The sequence below is a fragment of the Vulpes lagopus genome, chromosome 3, assembly GCF_018345385.1.
Source record: "Vulpes lagopus strain Blue_001 chromosome 3, ASM1834538v1, whole genome shotgun sequence".
Taxonomy (NCBI): Eukaryota; Metazoa; Chordata; class Mammalia; order Carnivora; family Canidae; genus Vulpes; species Vulpes lagopus.
This window is the reverse complement of record NC_054826.1, coordinates 32,723,856-32,748,065: the sequence shown is the minus strand read 5'-3', so window position 1 is coordinate 32,748,065 and position 24,210 is coordinate 32,723,856. Positions and strand designations below refer to the sequence as shown.

The 24,210-nt window shown below is 40.2% G+C and overlaps 1 protein-coding gene across 2 annotated transcripts; it reads right to left on the bottom strand.

Annotated features, from left to right (window-relative positions):
* Positions 1–658: 658 nt before the first annotated feature.
* On the bottom strand, positions 659–19,725 carry MFAP3 (microfibril associated protein 3). Of its 2 annotated transcripts, none has more exons than XM_041749821.1 (3): positions 19,675–19,725; positions 8,125–8,588; positions 659–4,866 (listed from the first exon to the last, which is right to left on the bottom strand). In XM_041749821.1, the coding sequence occupies exons 2-3, from the start codon at positions 8,417–8,419 to the stop codon at positions 4,073–4,075; spliced, it is 1,089 nt and encodes a 362-aa protein (XP_041605755.1). In that variant the 5' UTR covers positions 8,420–8,588; positions 19,675–19,725; the 3' UTR covers positions 659–4,072. The 2 variants fall into 2 exon arrangements, with proteins under 2 accessions (XP_041605755.1, XP_041605754.1); XM_041749820.1 differs by lacking the exon at positions 19,675–19,725 and adding an exon at positions 12,389–13,499.
* Between the last annotated feature and the right edge of the window lie 4,485 nt (positions 19,726–24,210).

Genomic DNA, 24,210 nt, shown 5'->3' with positions numbered 1-24,210 from the left:
AGTGTTTGCTTATATGTTTATTTAATGCTCATGTTAAATTTTGTGAGGTAGGTAACATCAATTCCATTCTGAAGTCCAGAGAGGCCAAGTACATTGTTAAGTGGCTAGTGGTGGATCCAAGTCCAGCGATCTTTGCCATAGGGAGATAGAAACTAGGTTTTCATTCTAAGAATTAAAGCTCTGTGGTATTGAGGTAATGAGCTGTGCCGTTACGTTTCCTTTGCCTGTCTTCTCCTGAGATCCTCTGCTTTTCCATCGTCACCCTTCACTCCCATGGGACTACAGGCATTTGCTTGTACCAGAGGCACATGTCCTATGTGCCAAATCTCATCAGACTTTATATACTAATTGTGTTTTCCAAAACATGTGCTAAATCCTCTTTAGGTCTTTGCCAGGAATGCTTTACCTCAGAAGTGAAAAACTGTTGCATACGTGTCTGCTAACTGCATTCTCACGGACACTGTAGGCAACACATCCATCTCAGTATGGCCCAGAACACCAAAAACATATAAATGCTTATTAAATATTTTTAAGATTAAAATGCGTAACCATAGTAGAATTCAAGTTGGATTAAAATTTACTCCTGTTTAAAATCATTAACATCAAATTCCATCACACGTAAAAATGAATATATACTCAATAGAGGATTTCAGACAAATGAAATAGTCCATTGAACATTTAATAAATATATTCAAGCATGACTTTTTTTTTAAAAGAAAGGACAAAATCATAATGTAAGTATTCATTAAAATGGTGACCATTTAAACATCATCTGAACCACACTAAAATAACACGCTTATGAAATGTGTTGAGATGTAGGAGTTTATGTATAAAGCTGAGCATTTTCAAAATTCCCGGCCTGGATGAGAAAAGATTGTCTTCTCTTATTGGTGACTCAGGAAATATGATTTACTTGTGTTATAAGTGCTGGTGTGTTGAGACAAGGCTAGCACCCATGGCCGGCTGTGCTCTGGAAAACAAGCATGCCATGCTCCCATGCCACTCTGGGACATGGGAGACAGAGTCTGATCTGGGGCGAAGCAACATGCAGGATGTGGAGAGGAATACACCAAGGGGTTCACTGAAGCTGGAGGACCACACAGAAAGCCACGTGCTTTAACTTCAAAATGCATGCTAAGTGAGGCGAAGGAGCCAGAAATCTTTTCACAACCGTTTCAGATTGGCAACTCCCAAGGTACTTGCGTAAGGGTAGTTGGGAGAAATACAAATGCTTGCTGGTCCCGAATCAAGAATTTAACTATCAGAACAGATGCAACGTGAGGATACGCTTATTGAACTACCTAAAACTCAAGTTGAGTATCAGCTCAAAAGATGCCTGTCCATCTGGCATCATTTCAGCTGTCCAGGAATCTATAAAAATGTTTACATATCCATTTTTGGTAAATTCATTTCACAAAGCCATCATTTCATTTCATAAGGACAATAAGGTTCATTAAGTCACAATACAAAATTTATAAATGAGATGACAGGACTATTTAAACACATTTTCACTAACTATAAAATCCACTGAAACAAAAGATTAATTATACCACAGTTATTGTCAAAAGACTTTTAGACTGTAGTTTAAGTTCAAAAGGTTAAGGATTTTACAAAAACGTAACATGAGACTATTCATTACATATGAAGAGTATTTGATTAGATACAGAACATATTAATGTGTGGTTTTCTTCCTCTTGGAAACTAGCTTTAGAAAGTAACACCAAAAAAAAAAAAATGTAACACCAACTCCAGTTAAATTTTGACTACTGTAATTCCTTATCACTGGCACCATAATTTGGAATATTCAAAGTAACCCAGTTACCAAATAAAGTCACCATTACGTTTCTAAAGTTAATTTAACCAGGACACACTGGAGTAGCCAATAGTGATACAGTATTGTGTAAACTTAACAGATTTTTTTCATTAGTTCTCATATTTTTCCAAAGTCCCATTTCCCAGGACTTTGACCGTTAAATATTTCTACCTTAAGGTTCCAAACACTCACATCCATTGTGAGAACTTGAGGGATAGATCCATTGGAGGTACTATCTGACGATCTGAAGGATAGTCAGGGAACAAACCTCAGACAAGAGATTTTTAGCATTTTTAATTTTTTAAGAAAAAAAGCCTAGGAAGGAAAAAGTGTTCTATAATCTAGGGTCTAGGGAAAGGTGAAGAGCCCTTGCTCTCAAAGCCAAATGTATGAAAACAGTATTTCTTAAAGACATGCAAGTCTACAAGCCAAGGCGAGCTTTGGCTAAATGATTGGTGGTAGCTTTTGTTTGGCTCTGGAGGTTTCCATGGAAACAGCCTGAGATAGAAACGGCAGCATTATCATCTTTATCCATAATGCCATCTGATACAACTGCACACTGATTCATTCATGCTATCCAGAAGAGATGTATTATTTGTGATAAGCCTGGACAAAGGGAGGTGTGAGTTTATCTAGTTACACTCTCTATTTCCTTGCCTTCCTCCATTTGAAACCTTAAATTAAAATCCTGATAAAACCTCCTCTGAACATTTCCCTCAGGAGCCTCTAGTTCAAGTAATGGTTCAATAATCAGAAACCAAATGAAGAAACATGAAGCACCAAATGGAGCTCCACTGCCAAGTTCTTAAAAATCATATGACACCAAGCTTCCTGTAGCTGAAGAAATTATTCTGAAGAGTATTTACAATTCTATTATATTAGGCCTCAACCAGGCAAGAAATACTGTCTCAAGTATTCATTATACACAGTTGAATCAGATGGCCTCATCCATAATTTTTCTCTCTTTATATCTAGATCATTTTTGTGTGTATATATATCTATATACTGGTACCTATATCTATGCCTACATATTTAATATATTCACATATACCACATACCAGTATCTAATCTTATTTCAGGTTAGTGCTTCTCAGAAAGACCACAAAAGCAGCCTGAGCTCAGAATTCTCTATCTAAAGTACACAAAAATAAAAACCTCAACAACAACGTATAAAGAAAACAAACAAGATAAGGAGGCATGCAGCCTTTAGCACCATATTAACCATCATGGAGGGCAAGAGTGTTGACAGAAGTCTAAAGATGAACCCAGCTCTGAGTTTTCTCCTGGGATGAGATCCCTTACACAGAACCCTCTACGGAGTCCAGTACTTTCAAAAAGGGAAAGCCTGAGAAATTCTATTAACAGAAATGTCAAAAATCCATGATTTACAAGAGATAGATGATTTGACATTGTTTCTTATTCTAAAAGCACTGAAGACATTATTCCTTAAGAACAAATTGCTCACTTTTGGAGATCAGTTGGGAAATCACTGCCAGCTCAATGAACTAAATGATGCTTCAGTAAGTTAAAAAGACATGATATATCCCCCAAAAGGACCAATTTACTCACGGAAAGTAGTTTATTAATGAGCAGTTAGCTCCCTGATATCTGTATAACAATACAGACATTGGCTACACTAAAGAGACTCGATCTAGCACATACAATTGCACACTCCATATGGCAAAACATCTGAAAAACACCCACACGTCTATGCACTATAGCACTGGTGTGGGAATTTAAATCACAAAATAAAGTCTCAGCTTGATCCTTTCCATAAAAAGGTACTTAAAAGTCTAGGGAAGGGTTTATTTGGTGATGTGCTGATGAAATCTGGTGGTTTTAACAGGGACAGGTAAGAAGTTACAGGGCTAGAAATGACTTGAGATATCATCTAATGCAAATCCTTCAACTTAACTGGCGGGAAAAGTGAGGCCTCAGGATAAGCATCAACCCTAACCATTTGAAGAACCATGACCAGAAGAGGAGGCACGGAACTCTTAGTGTGGCACTTTGTCCATTATGCTTCTCTCTCGGGTTCCTTTAAATCTTAGCTTGTGTCATTTCATCAAGCTTGAGGAAAATGAGAAATATCAGATATTAAAAACACTGAATTTTTACAAAGATTTTGGCAATAAGTCACATTCTGATGTGCTTAATATTAACAAGGGGGAACCCCCAGTTATATTTTGGTAAAAATGTTATTTCCTGCATGAAATACGTTCCTTTTGTGAGAGCTGTTTTTGCAGGTACTGGGATAGCTCACAGCTGACGGCTTTCATATGTCCCATCTTTGGAGTAAGAGTTTGATTCAGCAGATCCTAGATCATCAGGTGGGCTGAAATGACTGCTGTCTTGGGAATCTGTATCAATACTTTTGGTTTCTGACTGGAGGTGGACAGAAACTTGAACTGCTATCTCCTGGCCTTGTTCATTCAGAGAACCATCATCTGAATCTCCTTCTGGTGAATTACTCCGGCCCATCTCTGGGTTAATGACATAAATGCCACCTTGAGCATTCAAGGCAGGTCTCTCTTTAATTCTTTCTCCCATGTCATCAGGGTCGTCCACTCGCACAGCCTCAAACATCTCCTCAACAAAGGCCCGACAGTTTAGAATAAGGGGTGGAAGAGGGACACTTCTTGCCAGTTCTTCAATATAACGAGCAAACTCCATCGTCTTAAATTGTGTGACTTTGGCGAGTTCTAGAGTCTTGGCTGAAGTGATGATGGGGATGCGCTTTGCAATCTCAAAGGCCTTTTGAAGTTTCTCAGCCCCTTCAGTTCTGAAGAATTCATTGATAGCCTTCTCAGTCTTACGAAGATGGCTGCTCATCATGCACAACCGTGTAACGTTCAAGATGAGTGTGATTGTAAAGGCAATCAGGCAAACAATCATGTAGTAGACACTCATGTCTCCCGAGGTGAAGATAACACGAAGGGTGACAGAGTAGGAGGCATGGATTGGAGAGGTGACAAAGCATGTATAGAGCCCTCGGTCATCAAAGACTACACTGGTGATATTCAGGAAGTTATCAGAAATCAACCATTTTCCACCTGATGACCCAACAGAAATAAAAAAAATTACAGCATAAAGAATATTATTACTGAAAAAGCCAATTGCCTTACCTTAAATATGCCACCTCTTCACGAGAGTGCTTTACCTCATCTATTAGGTTCTGCTACTTGTGTACAGAGTAGAAATTTAAACAGCCTGAAGTTAAAAAGAGAATCAAGATCTTCCTTCCTGACACAAATGATTACCATAGCTACATTCTGAGGCTAGACACAGCAAGCCTTTCAGGGAGATAGTTAGTCCTATAATGCTAAATGAATAATCTTAAAAAAAAAAAGTTCATATGTATGTACCAATACATTTTCACATAATAGAAGAAAATGCCTCAGAAATGCAAAATAATGGTTATTTCTGGGGTAATGAGTTGAGTGATTACATTTTCTTCTTTTTATTTAACTGTACTTGTTTACTTTTCGTAACGAGACAAAAATTAAAAAAAAAAATACAATCCTACCAGTTTAGTGCATTGTCTAACTAGTAAATATGGCATGGCTTGCACATGTTAATTTATTTTGTTAGAAAAGGTTTGTTGATAATGTCTTGATTTTCTGGCAAGAATAACTGAAGCACAAGCCAAAAGATACGTGTCACAAGTCAGGGTAAATGAACTGCTTAGCAAAGAGAATAAAGTTGCCCTTAAGATGCCAAAAGGATCTTTGGGTTCTGTTTTAAACCTAAGACATGCTGCCTGTCTTCTATACACGAAGGCATCTTCATTCAGGGATCATGTACACAAAATACCTAAGAGTATAAAAAGCAAAGCTGATGGCCTACCTACCTTGATTCAATACCCATTTGTAACTTGGCTCTGCCCCACAATTCTGTTTGTGGTAAATTCTCAGTGTATCCTGTACTTTAGCTACACAAGCCATTCATTCAAAGTGGGATGGATGGGCCAACTGGGGGTGTAGACATGAGTCCCCATGACTAGAGGAAGTGTCTTGGAGAAGGCTGGGGGATTGCTTGTTAAGAACCACCTGAGTGCCCAACCTTAAGATATTGCAGTTAAGAGATCTTCAAGATCTTTCATCCCTGAGATTCTATGGTTCTCAATTATTTTAGTGGTACATCAATTAGTAAGCACTCTGGATTGTGTCCATTTTTATTGTCATCAAAATTTATCTAAATTCTGTAGTTATATGCTTCTGTTCTATGAATTTGGAGCTACGAAAAGGCTATCCTATGAATCCAAAGTATGATGGAAGTACATCACTCCATTCATCAACCACTGTACTACAACCACAATGTAAACTCTCTAGCTTACTTGCTGATAATAGCTCAAGATTTATGAACCTTATACTAGGCTGACATGCTCTTTAAACTCCTTTCACTGGAGATTCATAAAATTTAATAGAATTTTCCAGAGCTGCTACTGAAAGCATCAATGATAGATGTTAGTGGTTTTCAAAGTAAAGGCAAAAAGGAAAATGAAACTGCCATTCCACTTGGTTGGTCTCATCCTAACCTAAGCTTTGTTGATGTGGTCAGTCTGTAATGATCACACTGATTGAAAAATTCAAATCTCAGGGATCCCTGGGTGGCGCAGCGGTTTGGCGCCTGCCTTTGGCCCAGGGCGCAATCCTGGAGACCCGGGATCGAATCCCACATCAGGCTCCCGGTGCATGGAGCCTGCTTCTCCCTCTGCCTGTGTCTCTGCCTCTCTCTCTTTCTCTCTGTATGACTATCATAAAAAAAAAAAAAAAAAAAAAAGTTCCTTTAAAAAAAAAAAAAAAGAAAAATTCAAATCTCAGAAGTGTTTGGTGAGGATCCTAGTGCCCAAAGGGAGTAGGAGTCTAGATCATTGTGTCCAAATGTGAAACACCAAATCACGTCAAAATATACATTCTGGGCATTACTCTAGAGATCCTGGGTCAACAGATGTATACTTTTAAGAAGCTGATTAAAAATATTCTGTTCTAACAATTCAAACTCTTTAATTCCCTGGCAGGCAGTTACCCAGTTTATAGAAAGTTAAAATGTTTAGTGTATATTTTAGAAGAAAATACCATTGGTCTCTTTTTCTGTTTTCCATTCTAATGTGAATAATCAAATATCCTTTATATTCCAAGAGGTTAGATTATCTTTCTAGCGAAAAAGATAAGAAAGGCCTTTTCTGAAAGTGTAGGTTATGAGCATCCTCTAATTTAATCTTTATCCAATTGATTTTTCATGATTTCTTTTTGAGGTACTTTTTTTTTTTTTTTTTAAATTTTATTTATTTATTTATGATAGTCACAGAGAGAGAGAGAGAGGCAGAGACACAGGCAGAGGGAGAAGCAGGCTCCATGCACCGGGAGCCCGATGTGGGATTCGATCCCGGGTCTCCAGGATCGCGCCCTGGGCCAAAGGCAGGCGCCAAACCGCTGCGCCACCCAGGGATCCATTTTTTTTTTTTTTTTAATTTTATTTATCTTTTTGAGGTACTTTAACACAAGCAGTCTTCAAAAAGCTCTTTCTAGCAGAATATTAGCTAGGAAATAATATTCTGATTAAGATGTGTTCACAGGTTCACAAACAGCAAAAACAAATAAAATAAAAACCTGTCAAAAAAGAGACGTAGTTGTAATATTATGTCTGGATAATTTTTAAGACTGAGACACAAAGGCACAAGAGAAGCTTTCCCATTTTCAAGTAAATTAAGGTATACCACGGAAAACAGTTGAGGTGGAAGAGCCTATAGAGCTCCTTCTCAGTGCCATTCTAATTCTCAGAGGGACTTAAAAGTTTGATGCACAGAGCTACACTTTTTAAAAAAACATCCTGGATTTCCTCTAAAATTTTTAGTGACTCATTTCCATAGAAGATTTTAAAATTTATGACAAATTTATCTAAGTCTAGCCATAATCCTTCTTGCTGTATTCACACAGGGCCATCACACTATCATTCACATTACAGTTTAGGTGAAAGGGGTTGTGCAGTGCACAGCCCACACAGCTGTCTGTAGCAGCCCTGATGTAGTCTACCTTCAAAAGAAGAAAACTAGCTCACCAGCAGGAGAGACGTTAGCTCCCTGTTATCAAGTGAACATCTTTTAAATTTATAACTATTATTTCTTTCTTCTTCTGGTTAAGTAATTAAAATTGGTTTGCTTTTTCTCATAGCTAGAATACTGCAGGCCTTTCAAAGTTTTAACTCTTCCCCCTAGCACCTCATCGTTAAGAGTCTTTGTTGAATATTTCAAGGAGACAAAACTAACAGGAAATGAGTAACCTTGATTAATTATACCCTGGCATAGTTACCTCTGCCTCTGCCATCCAGTTGCTGGCCTTTTGAGTTGTACCAACGGACATCTTCGTAGTGGTCGACTGTGAGAAGACACTCAAGTGAAACACTAGTTCCTTCTTTGGCTATGATGACATCGTCCCCTGAGTGGGAACCTGCTGAGTGCTCAAAGCTTGGAGGAAATGATGAATTGAAGGAACTATTATTTGTTCCCAGTGGGGCCATTTCGTTGAAGCCGACATCTTCCAAAACAAAAGCTGCTGGCACAGTAACACTCACCACTAAAGTGAAGAGACAACAATGTGGCTTCATGGAAAAATGGGAGGAAGTCTTGTTTAGATTTGGAGAACTCAAAAGCTTCTATTCTATAACAAGAGCACGGTGGGTAATTTATTGCCTGGTATTGGGAGTTTTCCAAACAAGTGGGAGATTCAGGCGTATTTTGAAATCTTCAAAATAAAAGATGTGAGTGGATACCAACCTAAAAGAAAGCCAGATATAAAGTTTAACCAACAAAGACTCATAATGGGGTGAAACTTTTATGTTTTAGAAATGAATAGATGTGAAATTGATTAGAATAATTGGCTCTGACATCAGGGAGCAAAATAGAAAGAACACTACCTAAAAATCTCACACCGAGACCATAGAAAGAGCACTGAATTAGAAAATGGTAGGCAGACCTAGATTCTGGTCCTCACTGTGCTACTAACAAGCTGTTAAGACCTTGGCAAGTAGCATTCTCCCTTGGCCATTTTCTCATTCATCAAATGAGACTAGATGAGACCTCTCTAAAGACTCTTCTAGTTCTGAAAGGCTATGATTCTATTTTACTCTGACAAATCTTATGCAACAGGGAGCCAAAAAGGCTAAAATATTTAGCTTAATGATCTTTTATTTCAACCTGCACTATCACCATCTGTTGTTGTATCAATAATGTAAATCAACTGATACATCATAATAGTAACGATGGAGTTCAAAATTTGAGCAATCCAAATACATAATATATTAGCTTTAAATAATGCAGAGATAATGTAGAAGGTAGTTTTCTGTTTGTTTTAATACTAGAAAGGAAATTGTACTACTACATATATATAAGTAGTTATTGACTTCTGAAGCTTTAGAACCTCCCTCTTGGGCAACAATGTTAGACTAAAGAATTTTCCTTTAACACTTCCTTCAGTATCCAGAGACAAAATACAGTATATTTAACAGTTTGTGAGAATACCGAATTTTAGCTCAAAGTCTGCAAAATTAGCTCAGGGAGGAGCTGACATCTTCAATGTCTAGCTGGTAGAAATACAAATACAACTATAGAGAAGCGTGCCAGACAATAAAATATCATGAACAAAGAGCAAAATATCCCAGCTACGATTACCTTTCTGGTAATTTGATTCCTCTTTTAACTCAATGACTTTCAAAGAAAAATTTCAACTTATTTCTATAAAAGATAGGATGAAATGCCTAGCTTTATTTCCTATAAAGGCCCAAAATAATTAGTTTTGGAAATGACTCTCCTTTGTACTTTTGTAAAGATTGCTTGATCACAGAACATAAAAAGCACTGGATCATTGTATTTAGCCATTAAACTCCTCAAAGTCTGAATCACAGCAAGCTGTAAATGTCATTTAATTTTCATTAGCCTGTGAAATAATGATTGAATGATAATAATAATTTTCTATACCTTGCTATATCTTTAAAATATAAGAATGGACTTTTTCGAGTAAAACATAAGACTTCAAACTTTGTTATACATAGTAGCTCAAATACATGTGTTTATTTCTATTTCTTCCCCAAATCCAGCTAAAATGACACTACAGGAAATAAAGATCTTGGGCATTGGAGGGGATTTCAGAAATGGTCCAACCCATTTACTATACAGTGATTTGCTCCTTTAAATTATACTGTATGTATAGACAGAGACCAGGATTCTCTATTGAGGGAGAGTGGTGAGTGGAAACAATGCAAAGAACACTAAGTAGTAAATGACTGCCATAAGCCAGGCTCTGTGCTCAGGGCTTGACATGTGTAATTTCTCAAGTTCTTTTTCAGTACAATATCTACAGTTGATGGATAAGACTTTTGTCCTTTATTCTAAACTACTGCTTCCAATTGTGAGAGGAAATGACTTCCAATTGTGAGAGGAAAAGAGGAAAAGTGTTCTAAGTCTTCCCTAGAACTTTGAAGACGAGTTCCTGTGGCTGTATCCAAGTCAATGTTTTCCCAATTTCATTCATTTCTTCTATTAGCATGATTTTTTTTAAGTCAACTCATTATTTTACTTTCACACATTTATTTTAAAAGGAAAGTCTATATCACCTTTGTAAATAAACGTTAACCGTACACATAAATATGGTGAAAACAATGTTATTAACTGCTGTCTGCTAAGGGCTCTGAGCCAGAGGCTTCCTCTCTTTGTCGGGAAAACAAAAATAAACAAAACAGATAAACCACCCACAACTCTACCTTATTCTAATACCACCTCATTTCTTATCCTGCCATCATCTTCTTCTTTCCCACCTATTCCACACTGAGTTCAGAACCACAATTTTTAATTTAATTTAATTTTATAGAGTGTGTGAGCAGGGAAGGAGTAGAGGGAGAGGGAGTGAGGGAACCTCAAGCAGGCTCCATGCTCAGCCAGGAGCCTGGGGTGGGGCTCAATCTCACAACCCTGAGATCATAACCCGAACTGAAATCAAGAATTGGATGCTTAACTGACTGAGCCACCCACGTGCCAGAGAACCACAATTTTAGATGAGGTATACATTTTCATCTATCCACCTGTATCTACTGAGCTCTATGTGCCAACCTTTTGTACTAGAGAACCGCCTCTGCCTCCATGGAGCTCAGTCTGGCAGAGAATACAGACACTAACTAAACACATGCAATATAGTAAATGCTACCCAAGGTAAAGTACAGGATGCTACAGTAGTACTCAATGTGAGGAACTAAACTTGTCACAGAAAGCCCCCTTGAAAATGAGGTGTGCAACAATACCTGAGGGATAAATAAAAATTGAAAATGGAAGAGAAGGGCAACCTAGGTGGCTCAGAGGTTTAGTGCCACATTCAGCCCATGGCATGATCCTGGAGACTCGGGATCAAGTCCCACATCGAGCTCCCTGCGCGGAGCCTGCTTCTCCCTCTGCCTGTGTCTTTGCCTCTCTCTCTCTCTCTCTCTCTCTCTGTCTCTCATGAATAAACAAATAAAATCTTAAAAAAAAAGAAAAAGAAAATGGAAGAGAAGTGTTTTAGTAAATGGACAGAGGAAAAAGCACAGAGATCACTGGTTAGGAGGTGCTCAGGAAGAAAAGCTACAAGTTGTGGTAATGAGAAGGGGTGGCCTAAGCATGCTGGGTCTGACTCCTGATTCTGGAGGGGAGCAGTCTGGGCCAATGGCAAATCTGGAGGTGGACTTTCGGAACTGGAGTGGGAGGCTGAAGTGAGTGAAGGAGATAACTGTCCAATAAGAAGAAGTCAGGGAACCCTGGGTGGCGCAGCGCTTTAGCGCCTGCCTTTGGCCCAGGGCGCGATCCTGGAGACCCGAGATCGAATCCCACGTTGGGCTCCCGGTGCATGGAGCCTGCTTCTCCCTCTGCCTGTGTCTCTGCCTCTCTCTCTCTCTCTCTCTCTCTCTCTGTGACTATCATAAATAAATAAAAATTAAAAAAAGATTTAAAAAATAAAAAAGAAGAAGTCAAAGAATGTGGAGGCTCAAGAGTAGGGTAGATTACCTGTAAGAAAGGGAATGTCCCCCCAGGTTCAAGGCAGCTAGAGTAGAAGACACCAGAAATAGAAAAAAAAGGACTCTCTCTCTCTGCTGAGATGCAGGAGCTTTAGAAGAATAAACAGCCTCTATATGAGAGGGCTGTGGGGCAAGCAGTGTCCTGGCAGTGTTACTGCCGTGTGGAATTCCTTCATGTAGCTTCCCTGAGTCTCAAGTCCTGGCTCTCCCTCCCACGTGGTCCAGAGTATACCTGGATGCAGGCTGGCTTTTCCCCCAACCCCTGTAGCTCTCACATTATACTACTCATTGGCAGTCCATCCCCTCTCACTTAGGAGTCCCTTAAGCACGGGACTGTATTTTTTATTGCTATACTTCAAAACTAGCACATATTCAATAAATGTTTACTCATGGAAATTCATTTAAATTTGATAAAGTAAATAAAAAATCTTTAAAAAATAAATTTGAAAAAGTATGTGATATATCTTTGTAAACTGAAGAATGTTACATAATAGGGATCATAATTATGCAAACTGACATGCATTTACTAGCACTTACTATACTGAGACAGCCAATGTTAACAATCCAGAGAACTTAAGAGGCATAGTGCCTAAAGGCAGTCCTTGGGTCAACCCCAACTCCCAAAGTCTTCATTCACCATCTTGTCCTAGAAGAAAATAGTAGGGATAAAGGATTACCAAGCCCAGGTTGACTACTAAGATCACCAGAGAGCTTGTTAAAAATACAGATTCCTGGGTTCCACCCTAGCCCTAGTGAATAAGAACCTCTGGACTTGGACTTTGGAATTCATGGTGTTTAATTAGCTCCCTGGATGATTCTGAGGCAGAGGGCCCATGGATTGGCGTCCTGAGGCTATGACTATATTTCCTGATTTCCTCTACCACAGCATTGCCCAATGGTGGTACAGACTGAACACTTCCAAGAAGAGAGAACTATCACTCATGTTCCATTCTGGACTTTGATTACCCTGGATCAGTGGAAGTACAGGCCTCTGAAAAAGGCGGAGTATCAGGGAGATTCAGAGTACAGTCTCCAGAGCCAGATTTTCTGGATTTGAATCCTGACAGACTCTAATCAGCCTTGCAACTTTTGTAAATGACTTAATCTGCCTGTCTCGGTACCCTCATCTTTAAAATGGAGAAAATAATAGTGCCTGTTCTATAGGACTGTTGTGAGGTTTGAGGAAATTATCTGTATAAAACACAGGGTCTGGCAATAGTAATCACTGAGTAACCTCTAGTAACTATTATTGTCTTTTTAGATAGTGTCCTAAAATCTACATCTGATAATAAAACCATTATTTAAGATAAATGGAACATTTTTACTCAGAATACTATGCAACCATTTAAAAATCTTGGTGGGGAGAGGAGGAAACACTATTACGTAATTTCAATCTGTAATTTTAAATTTCACGTTTTTCTTTCGCTTACTGCAAATAAGTAATAATGTGGATCAACCAGGCATTTTAAACTGAACTTGGGAGTCGAACCATGATGTTACATTGTTTTTGTGAATTCTGAGTTTGCAGTAAATAATCTCTGTTATGATGTGCCTGGCTTACCTTTCCCTTTTTTGAGACCTGCCTTTATGTTCCAGGGCCCAGGAGGAAGTCAACCCTTTGGACGACTAAACTAATCAGAAGCTTTGATCCTGGAATTTGGATTTGAGACATGGTGGGTTAGGGCCATTTGAGAAAGAGAAGGTGTTGAGGCAGTCAGGTCTGAGCCACATGAAACAGAAGCAGAGAGACAGGATCACACGGATGCAGAAGGGAGAGAGAGTGGTGAAAAGAAGCGAGGGGAACAGAGAGGAAGAGAAAGAGACACACTAAAGTGCTGCCTCCTGACAGAATTCTACTTCCTCCCTCCAACATTATTATTTTTTAAAGAAATAAACATTCATATACAATTTCATTCAAAATTAGAACCACAAAAATTGGGGCACCTGGGTGGCTCAATGGTTGAGCATCAGCCTTTAGCTCAGGTCGTGATTCCGGGGTCCTGGGATCAAGTCCCACATCAGGTTCCCTCCAGGGAGCCTGCTTCTTCCTCTGCCTGTGTCTCTGCCTCTCTCTCAGAATGAATAAATAAAATAATAATAAAAAAAGAACCACAAAAATTAAGACTAAATGTAAAAACAAGAAAAGGAAATGGACAAATGGGGCAGCCCCGGTGGCGCAGCAGTTTAGCGCCGCCTGCAGCTCAGGGCGTGATCCTGGAGACCCTGCATCGAGTCCCACGTCGGGCTCTCTGCATGGAGCCTGCTTCTCCCTCCGCCTGTGTCTCTGCCTCTCATTCTCTCTCTGTGTCTCTATGAATAAATAAATAAAAAATCTTAAAAAAAAAAAAAAAAGGAAATGGACAAATGGTTAGGTAGGAGAAGAAAGATTCAGTTCAGCAAGTGACTAAATTGTGGCTGTGGCTACCAGGCAATACTCATCATTGATATCAACCTCCTCTCCTCCTTATCTACTGGAACGTGGTGGTACACAAACTGCCCATGTGGTCAAGACTTGTGGTGCCTATTCTGTATAGAAACAACCATTTGCCTCTATTAGAAGTTTAGAGAAACCTACAAGACAGGTCTAGAAAAATACTATGTACACTCTTAAACTGCTCTTAGGTCAAAGGTGGCAGCTGTAGCCTGATCTGTTGATTTTATCTGTTGATTTCTTTCTGTTGCCAGAAGAGCAATAGGTCCTATACTCTCCTTATATGTCTGGTCAATAAAGGCAGGCGCAGCCTGAGCACTTCGTAATCATACCATGGGCATCCCAAACACAAAGGACTTCTAGTCTGAGGTACCAAGACACAGTCTATTTGCAGATAAGAGGCTGTTGCTGTTGAGCAGCTGGGAGAGAAAGCGGTGAAGGTATGGGTCCAAGAAGGTTGCAGTGACAGAAAACAGAGTGAAGGAACAAATCACCTTTGGGATCAGGAGAGCTCTTCATACTAAATTTCCTTGTGTCAGAATCAGTCTGCTAATTTCAACAAAAATTACACTGACTATAACCATTCTACTCACGCTGGTGTAATAATTTTCAAACAGTTCAGGTAAATCAGGGGCCCATCACGCTCAAGATGAAGTACTGGGTGCTAAAGGGATGCCCAGGGTATTAGGATACTGTCCCTCAGGAATTTACACACTAGTTTTGGGACTTACTGTGACAATATCATGCCTTACACACTAGTTTTGGGACTTATCGTGACAATATCATGCCTGTTATTATTATTTTTAAGTAGACTCCATGCTCAAAATGTGGCTTGAATTCACAACCCTGAGATCAACAGCTGCATGCTCTACCAACTGAACCAGCCAGGTACCCTTGCCTGCTATTTCTTAATGCTGCAGCTGACATTTAGAGGAGAAGAGGAAAGAGTTCAAAAAGGAAAATCAAAGTGCCACCTTCTTACAAACAGTTATAAAGGGCTATGCTATGTTTGTGGGTGAAGTTACTTGGTAGAATGTTTCATTAGCTTTCTTCAGCATTAAAAAGAATAACAGAGAAGTGTTACTCAAGTTTAATCCAACTCCTTTTTCATCTTTTAGGTACAGTAAAATATAAGCTTTTCTAGGATCATGAATAATCAGAAACATAGATGACTTTACCTGACAGAACCATTCTAAATATTGGCTGTATCACAAAGAAAAAAAAAAAGAAACAAAGAAACAAAGAAAAACCCCTAAGCTGTCATCCCTAACAGATTGCTTTGTTGCTGTTCTGCCAACTTCAGAGAGAAGAAATATTTCCATTCTGCTTCAATTCTCAACAGAAGTAAATAAGGAAGTAATGTGGCTGATTTCCGTTCCTGTGGCTCAATATTAAGTTGGCCGAGGAAACTGCTGTTTGCAGAAATAGTTCTGGGATAACACAAAGTTGGGAAAAACACTGATGCCCAGATGGTATTGGTCTCAAGTATACTGGGATATTAGTGCTTTATTCTCCATAATTAGATGTGTTCTAGATTGTATTTACAGCTTATCTACTCTTCTCTACTGGCACTGTTACACTTGAAAAATGAAGTTCCCCCACGCCTGGCACACAAATGGTCAAAGTGGCATTTTGAATTGGCAAGGGGGAGAAAAAGCAAATGAAAAGCAGATTGTTAGTACTCTTCCATCCGTCGCAAAGAGCAAACATAAAACTCTCCTGCTTATACTCAACCATTATTATAGAGATCTGAACCATAAAAAGGTTAGTAATATTCCAACAGAAATCATAATTTTGAGGATCATTTTCTGAAAAGTTCCTAATTAAAATAGCCCTTATGCTGCCAGTAGTAACTTGGAACTATCACACACCTCATAACTGGTTTGGACACTCAGCTCAAACTTCAATGTATTTTCTGGCCCCCTGAAAAACACCTGTGACTTATATTCTTTTGCCATTAGCATTTGCTGAAATTACTGAATGCAAATGACAAAGATATGGATGTAGGATGTAACAGGCCTAGATTTACGATCATCTTACCTACTTTTTTTTCCTCTATAGTCTAAAAAATTAAGCTTGGTATAACTAAAACAGAACTTCTCATTCTCACCCTCACATCTACTTGTCCAATATATACATATCTTAGATCATGGCCACACAATATAATTCTTTGTTTTGCAAGATCAAAGTTACAAGATCATCATGGCTTCTTGGTTAGTAGCTTGGACTGAAGGGCCTGATCCCATACCTGGATGAAGCTGTGGGTTTGCGAGGCCTTAGTTTTCATATATACTGAATAAGATTATTAACAGTAATAACCTCATAGGGTAGTTGTGAGCATTAGATGAACTAATGTGGGTATATTATAAATACATGCTATTGTTAATATTATTCCACTTCCTAGATGTTTTCCCACCCTAGGTCACAGTCCTTTTACCTTACCTGGGCACCATACTATTCTTTTAATTTCTAAATGGGTCTCATTAACTCCAACTATACTCCAAACACTGCTCCTCTTAGAACTGGTCCTAAACATAAATAAAGTCATGGTGATTTAAAAATCCATTGATTTTCTACTGCTCAAGAGAGAAGCTTCAAATTTTGGTCAGATATCCATATTCAGGTGGTAGAACAGAAATATCCAGATGAAGCCCAGTGGTACCTGCGTGCAGAGTAATTGCTTGCTGAAGGAATGAATGCGTCTAGAAATCTGGTCTTCAGTTACACCTCTGTCACCAATTAGCTATGCTCTTGCAGGGGCCTCTTTCCTCAGCTAGAGGCTAATTATCATTATCATTCCTTTCTTTGCTTAAATCCTATAGTCTTCCCAGCTTCCTCCAGTCATGGCTCAAAGCCTTAACTACACTCGTTTCCCTCTCTAATCTCTCCAAATAACCTTTTACTTTAAAGTTAGGTTCTAGTTGTCCCTTTTACTTGAAACTTCCTGCTCCTCCCCACTAGTATCTTCCTGTGGAAATTCCACCCTCTGTACTGTATCCAACTCAAATTTCACCTTATTCTAGAAGCCTGCTCAACCTTTACCCTCTTCATTTTGGATGAATTTCTTTTATTCGGTCAGTCACCTAGCACATTGAAAGTACTCAATTTTAAGACTTACTGGGTTCCTTCTTTTATCAGTTATTTCTCCAAAAGACCATAAGCTTAAAGATCAGCATCTAAAAACTTTTTCATTCTTTAGCATAAGACTGGATTCAACATTTTGAATTCAGATGCTCAACCTGGCAGTTAGAAAGGTACTTGCTACCAACTTCTTACTGGCTTTCCAGAGTCTCAGGCTCTGGAAAGTGTTAATGGAGATTTTTGAAGATATGGAAGCGTAGCTTTTAAAATTTTAGTGGGGAAAATAGTCTAGAGTGAGTTTGATCTGTACCTGGTTTTCTTAAATTGCAATTTTTGAGAACTTATATCAAATTAACCCGTGCGGCTTGTTAAAGATGAATATTTCTTGGTCCCACTCAGACTTGCTGATTTGGCATCTCTAAGTGTAGGGCCGAGCATCTGCTTTTTCATGTGCATAGTTTTAATGACTTACAAATCAAGCCCATATTTCCTTTGATTGTCATGACAATATTGCAATCCAGTGATTCTCAAAGTGTAGTGGTACAGGGGCTCCTGGGGTCCCTGAGACTTTTTCAAAATGATTTTCATAATAATACTAGGATCTTATTTGCCTTTACATTCTCATTCTCACACAATATGGTGTAATTTTCCAGAAGCTACATGATGAGTGCTAACATAAGAGGATGAATTCAGGAGATAATGAGAATCTAGCTATCTTCTATTAAACCAAATATTAAAAAGACTTGCAATGATTTTTTGTTTTGGAAAATATTTTTTCATAGAAATGCTATGTATGTTAACACGTAATGAATTTATTATCTCAAATAAATAACTGAAAGTTGTTTTGATACCTAGAATGGTAAACACTGATAGATATAAGTCGCATGCACAAACTCTTTGGTGTTCTCAGTACATTTTAAAAAGTGTAAAGGGATCCTGAGACCAAAACGTTTGAAAACTGCTGCTATAATTATTATTAGCACCATTTTAAATGCAAGGCACAATTAAGTGACTTACCGAGATTCCATTTTTGAACCTCAAATTCTATGCAATTTCCATTACCACAGAAAATCAGAGGAGACTACCTATTTTATACTCTTACAAATTTGTTATCTTTTTTTTTCTTTTGAATAGGGATTTTTATTTTTTTAAAAAAGATTTATTTATTTATTTATTCATGATAGACATAGAGAGAGAGCGCGCGGCAGACACACAGGAGGAGGGAGAAGCAGGCTCCATGCAGGGAGCCGGACATGGGAGTCGATCCTGGGACTCCATGACCGCCCTGGGCCAAAGGCAGGCGCTACACCACTGAGCCACCCGGGGATCCCCTGAATAGGGATTTTTAACCAGCTACCAGGTGACAGTGATGCCCTTAAGTTTAAGAGAACCGCCATGAAAAGCAAAGGCCCTAGCTGTTTTAGGAAGTGACAATTATTATATACGGACAGTGATATGGTGATTCTGCAGGCAACAGATGGGGTCGGGAGACTTGGGTTCTTAAAAGATCAAATCCCTTCACTTCCCGGGAACTTCACTTTTCACATCCGTACACTGAAGGGGTCTCTAGTGCCTCTTTCTGGCTCAGTCCCGGTTGCATGCATTCTCACCGCTCAAAGACAACTGAAGAGATCCACCTTCCTGATGAAGGTCAATTTCAATCTTAAAAGTCATAAATCAGAGCATACGAAGCTTCTGCAGAGAAACCTTCAATCGTTCCCCCGTTGTTTCCAAATAAAAGTCAAACTCCTCGTCCTGGCTCATAGACACTACAAGATTCGGCCCATCTTCCTTCCTCTTTTTGGGCAAGTTAACAGCGGCCTTTCTTTTTTTTTTTTTTTTAATCTTTTCCTTGACCCTGCTAAGTCTGTTACGACCATAAGGCCTTTCCTTGCATTTGCTATTTCTTCCGCCTCCAATGCTCTCAACAGCCTCCTAAGCATCACTCTCCCTGTTCCGTATCACACGATGCCGTTTAATCTCCCGTAAAGTGTTCGGACTCCTCATTCTCCCCCCGCCGCCGTTTTAGACCGTAGTGTCTGCTTGCTGACTTGTTTACAGTCAACAAACTGGGAGCAGGGCCGGGGGCGGCTCGTAACCCAGTGCTGTCCCCGACGCCCAGGGTAGCGCCCGGCAGGCAGCTGACGCTCCGTAGAGCGACGACGGCTGAACTCCTGCAGCTCAAGCCTCGCCTTCAAAAGGGCGGGGACATCCTCGTCTCCCCCACGCCGGACCCCGACCCACCGGTTCAAACTCCTGCCTCAGCACCCCCAGTGCCTCCCGGCACGACCCCGACGGAAGCCGCACTTACCAGACCGGCAGCTCAGCTGGCGCTGGCCGGAGCCGCGGCTTGACCCGGAAGTGCTCTTGGGCCGGCGGGGCCGCCTCCGCACAGAAGACGAGTACTTCCGGGGCAGTAGGAGCGGCTCCTCGGCGGCGGCGGCGGCGGCGGCGGCGGCGGTGAGGGGGGCGGTGGGCCGGGTGCGGGGCTCCCGGGGAGGAGGCCGGCGGGGTGCGGGCCGGCCGGGGACTCGCGGCCAGGCCGTGCGGGCGGCTGGGGAGGGGGAGGAGCGGCCCGGGCCCGGGCGGCCCGCGCTTCGGCTGCGGCTGGACGCGGCGGCTGTAAAGCGCTTTGGGTCGTCGAAGCGCTGCGCTCGCGTGGGCACGCTCGTCGTGGGCGTGGAAGTTGGGAGCGCGGGTCGGCGCGGGCGTCCGGCTGGGCCCGACCTGGGTGTGGGACGGTGAGCCCACCCGTGTGTCCGCCGGAGACCGCCGCTTATCAACGACAGTCGCGGCCCCGCCAGCCTCCGCCCGCCCGTCCTCGGCCGGCGGCGGCGTGCGGGGTCTGCCCTGAGCCCCTCGCGTGCTTGTGCGGGTGGAGGCGAGTCCCCGTGGGAACCCGCCGGGCGGGCGTCGGCCCCGGGTCGCCGAGGCGCTGCGGGTGCGGCCGGGTGAGCGCAGCGCCGCGCGGGGAGCGTGGAAGACGAGTCCCGCCCGCTGAGCCCTCACCCAGCGCCAGCGCGTTCCCTGCTCGGCCGGGCCGGGCCGCCGTGCGGCGTGTGCGCGTCTAGACGTGGGCGGGCTGTTTCTAAGGAGTGGGGCTCGGCCGCCTGACTGTCATTTTCCGTCCTGGGGGTTCTGTGAGAATGACACGCATCGCTACAGGACACTTGGAGAACTCGCGGAAACGTTAGATAGCGCAATTCCATGCACCCGAGATTTCCTTTTCTTTCTCTTTCACTTTCTTCTTTCTTTTTTAATTTCTTTTTTTCCCTTAATTTCTTTAATTCCTTCCTTTTCTTTCTTTCTTTTTCTTTCTTTCTTTCTTTCTTTCTTTCTTTCTTTCTTTCTTTCTTTCTCTTTCTTTTTTTTCTTTTTCTTTCTTTTCCTTAATTTCTTTCTTAATTCCTTCCTTTTCTTCCTTTCTTTCTCTCTCTCTCTTTCTTTTTTAATTTCTTTCTTTTTCTTTCTTTTCCTTAATTGCTTTCTTAATTCCTTCCTTTTCTTTCTTTGTCTTTCTTTCTTTCTTTCTCTTTCTTTTTTTCTTTTTCTTTTCCTTAATTTCTTTCTTAATTCCTTCCTTTTCTTTCTTTCTTTCTTTTTCTTTCTTTCTTTCTTTCTTTCCCTTTTTCTGATAGTGAATCCACTGAGAACAGGGATAGCACAGCCATTATGATAATAAAAGTAATGGTCATTATAATATATATATGTACATGTTTTTTTTGGTCATTATAATATAAGCAGCTTTTCCACCTAGCCAAATATCTAATGAGCACATTCTAGGGGCTCATTAAACCTCTGTTGCGGGGATCCCTGGGTGGTTCAGCGGTTTGGCGCCTGCCTTCCACCCAGGGCGTGATCCTGGAGTCCTGGGATCCAGTCCCGCGTCCGGCTCCCTGCATGGAGCCTGCTTCTCCCTCCTCCTGTGTCTCTGCCTCTCTCTCTCTCTCTCTCTCTCTCTCTCTGTGTCTATCATAAATAAATAAATCTTTAGAAAAAAAATAGACCTTTGTTGCACAAGTGAAGGAATAGACCTAGTGTTTAGTATTTTCGAATATGCTCTTCGGGTCTTCTGTAAAATACGAATTGTTTATGTAATATGGATGCCACATAAACTGTACAGTAGTTGCCCCTTTACTGCAGGTGATTTATCCCAAGAGGTGTGATGATAAAATGCCTACGTAGTGAGGTGAGATGAGGTGAATGATGTAGGCGCTGTGATAGAGCATTACCTTAGGCCGCTACTGACCTGACAACATCTTGGAAAGAGGATCATCTGCTTGCAGACTGCGGTCGATTGTAGGTAGCTGAAACCCCAGAGAAGAGAGACTGCTGTATATAGCATACTATTTATAAAATATATATTATTATGTGTTGTAATTTGTAAAGAGCATTTAAGGAAAGGGGAATGATAGTGTAAAAAAAGTACATATTTAGACGCACAAAACAGTGATTGCACTTTGTGCAAGGCGTGTGTAGTCTTCCCTGTTAGGTTCTTGGAGCAATAGGGCAGAAATTGTGCCATAAATTAATTCTCGGTCTCCAAAACTTGGTATGTAGTAGGGACTGAAAAAAATGTTTGCAAATGAATGGATATTTCAGAGTTGGTTTGTATGTGTGTGGGTAATTGCATCTGGGTTTTTTTTCTTTGTGTTTTGGGAGTGTATAATGTATGTATATCATATATGATCTAGGCTCCATGGTGTGTACATCTAACTTTCCAGCCTTATGCTTTTTCATCATTCTCCCTGCTATCTTAACTACAGTTATTTGTCGATAGTCCATGTCTATCTATGGTCTGTCTATTCCATTTATACTTCCTATGTGTTGTTTTCCCACCTTTGAATTTTCTCATTGGCACTTTTATCTGTCAAAATCCCAAGTGCCCTTTTAGGTACGTGTTGCAAGTTCAGATGTATACAGGGGCTTGGTAACAAACAAGTCAAATGGATTTAGGTGGAGATTGTAGGGAACTGGAGAACATTTTTCTGTCTAAAAAGGTCCAGCAACTCTTTGGCATGAGCTAATTATTACCATGTTAATAGTGGTGCCATGTTACCAGATGTTTCAACTTTACAAGAGAAGTAGAAAATCTGTATTCATATATGAAGTTTGATGTTTATTTTTTTAAGGATTTTATTTATTCATGGGGTGTGTGTGTGTGGGGGGCAGAGACACAAGCAGAGGGAGAAACAGGCTCCTTGCAGAGAGCCTGATGTGGGGATCATGCCCTGGGCTGAAGGTGGCGCTAAACCGATGAGCCACCCGGCCGAAGTCTGATTTTTAAATGTTAGCAGTTAATATAAAAGTTTAAACACTATGCAGGCCAAATAGAAACATTTAAAGGCTGGAGTTAGCAGTCACATTCTCAGTTTGTGGTCACTATTCTATGCTTATTTCAGATACTTTGTGTGTGAATCATATTCTCTGATTCCAGCAAACTTTGTTATTTTAACATTTTATATATACCTTACTTAAAGTGCTGTTTCCAAGCTGTCCTAGATCTCTCTCTCTCTCTCTCTTTTTTTTTTTTTTTTTTTTTTTTGTGAAAGAGAGAGACAGACAGACATGCAGGCGGAGGTGGGAGCAGGAGAGAGGAATCCTAAGCAACTCCATGCCCACCATGGAGTTTGTCGTGGGGCTCACTCTCACAACCCTGTGATCATGACCTGAGCCAAAATCAAGAGTTGGACACTTAACTGACTGAGCCACCCTGGTGCCCCTGCCAAGCTGTCTTAGTTCTTAATGTCTGTCTTTTCTACTACATTGGAAACATATTGATGGTTTGGATTGGGTCTAATTCTGCACCTGGTAAATATTGGTATAAAATAAATGCTTATATATACACCTAAGGCTTTGGTATAAGTGTGTATGTGTGAGATACATTTATTTCTCTTTTGGTAATACTAGGTTGTCTTGGAAACCAGCATCTGCTTCTTGTAAAAAAACACCAGTAGTATCTTGGCTTTAATTGCCAAAGAGCCGTACTTATGGAAGGGATTAAATTGGTTAACATTGCTATTCAAAAGCTGGTTGATTTAGATTCTATCTCATGGCTTAAATTTTATAATTTAACTTACAAATTGAGGTAGAAATAATGACTAAGGTTTTTTAATGACAATCAACAAATGGAAAAATTGATAAATTGTACCTCATTGAAATGAAAAACTTTTGCTCTGTGAAAGGCCCTGTGAAGATGAAAAGATAAACTACAGGCTAGGATAAAATATTTCCAAACCACATATCTGACTAAGAACTTGAATCCAGAATATATAAAGAGTTCTCAAAACAGAAAAACAAACAAACAAACAAAAAACCAACAAAAAAAACCTCAACAAAATAAATCCAACTAGAATATGAGTAAAAGATACAAATAGGTATTTCACTGAAGTAGATATGCAGATGGTAAATAAGCACATGAAAAAAGATGTTCTGTGTCATTAGCCATTAGAGAAATACAGCTTAAAGCTACAGTGAAATTATTACACACCTAATCAGAATGGCTCAAAAAAGGAAAAAAAAAATCACCAGATGCCGGTGAGAATGCTGAGAAACTTGATCACTCATACATCACTTGTGGTAATATAAAATGGTACAGCTACTCTGGGAAAGAGTGGCAGTTCTTATAAAACTGAACAAGTACTTAACATGATCTAGAAGTTATACTCTTGGTCATTTTTTTCAGATAAATAAAAGCTATGTTCCCACAAAAACCTGTATGTTAATATTTTTAGCTGTTTTGTTTGTAATAGCCCCAAACCAGGAACAGCCCAGATATCCTTCAATGGGTAAATGGTAAAACTAAAATACATCCATACAAGGAATACTACTCAGCAAAAAAAAAAAA

Excerpts from the sequence above, each read along its gene's own strand:
- MFAP3 (XM_041749821.1), bottom strand. The coding sequence starts at position 8,419 with ATGAAGCCACATTGTTGTCTCTTCACTTTAGTGGTGAGTGTTACTGTG. Across the intron at positions 4,867-8,124 it reads ACTGGATGGCAGAGGCAGAG|GTGGAAAATGGTTGATTTCT; the intron begins GTAACTATGCCA and ends TTGGGTCATCAG.